General features: G+C 43.6%; 1 protein-coding gene across 1 annotated transcript in view; it reads left to right on the top strand.

Moving 5' to 3' along the window:
• Positions 1-628, top strand: part of EMH_0074800 (uncharacterized protein) — a gene marked incomplete at both ends in the record, with an annotated part of 4,183 nt that extends 3,555 nt beyond the window's left edge. Inside the window, 2 exons of the mRNA XM_013499509.1 lie at positions 86-301; positions 593-628. Of these exons, the coding sequence (XP_013354963.1) occupies positions 86-301; positions 593-628 (252 nt within the window). The remainder of the gene's footprint in view (positions 1-85; positions 302-592) is intronic.
• Positions 629-683: the final 55 nt, after the last annotated feature.

Here is a 683-nt window from a genome sequence, read left to right as displayed (position 1 = left end):
ATATATATATATATATATATATATATATATATATATATATATATATATATATATGCAGGTGATTCGTTGCATGGAGGGTCGTCAGAATTTCATAGCAGTGGAGAAGTGCAGCCCCAGCCACAACGTACAGCGAGCAGAGGAGGAGCACAGAGAGCGGGTGGGGCTTGAGGGTCAGGGGGCCCCCCAGCACTTTCGGGCAGTGGCGTCGCTGGGGCCCTATGACGCGCTGCCAGCAGCCACTATACTGGGGCCCCCATACGGGGGGGTCATGCGCCCTGCAGGCGAGCTGGCGCTGATGCAGGTGGGGTGTATATACACCGCAAAAGGAGGAGAACGGTGCATGCAGAACATAATATAAATACAATAAACACAAATACATAACTTACACACAACAGATACACCGAACAGGAACAGCAGCAGTGTTACCCTCATGCACTCATGCAACATATATTGATGCATGCATGCATGCATGCATGTATGTATATTTGTTCTATTTACTTTGTACATCCCCGGGTGTATGTATCGAGTTGTTGTATGGGGTTGGGGTTTAGGGGGCGGCAGTGAGGGTTTACGTGGAGTGTTATGGTTGCAGTGTATGTACACCTCAGCCGAAAAACTTATAACATAAAATAAAATATATATATATATATATATATATATATATAAATATATATATATATATA

The sequence above is a fragment of the Eimeria mitis genome, genomic scaffold (assembly GCF_000499745.2).
Source record: "Eimeria mitis Houghton genomic scaffold, Emh_scaff4394, whole genome shotgun sequence".
Classification (NCBI taxonomy): domain Eukaryota; phylum Apicomplexa; class Conoidasida; order Eucoccidiorida; family Eimeriidae; genus Eimeria; species Eimeria mitis.
This window is presented reverse-complemented; position numbering and strand designations above follow the sequence as displayed.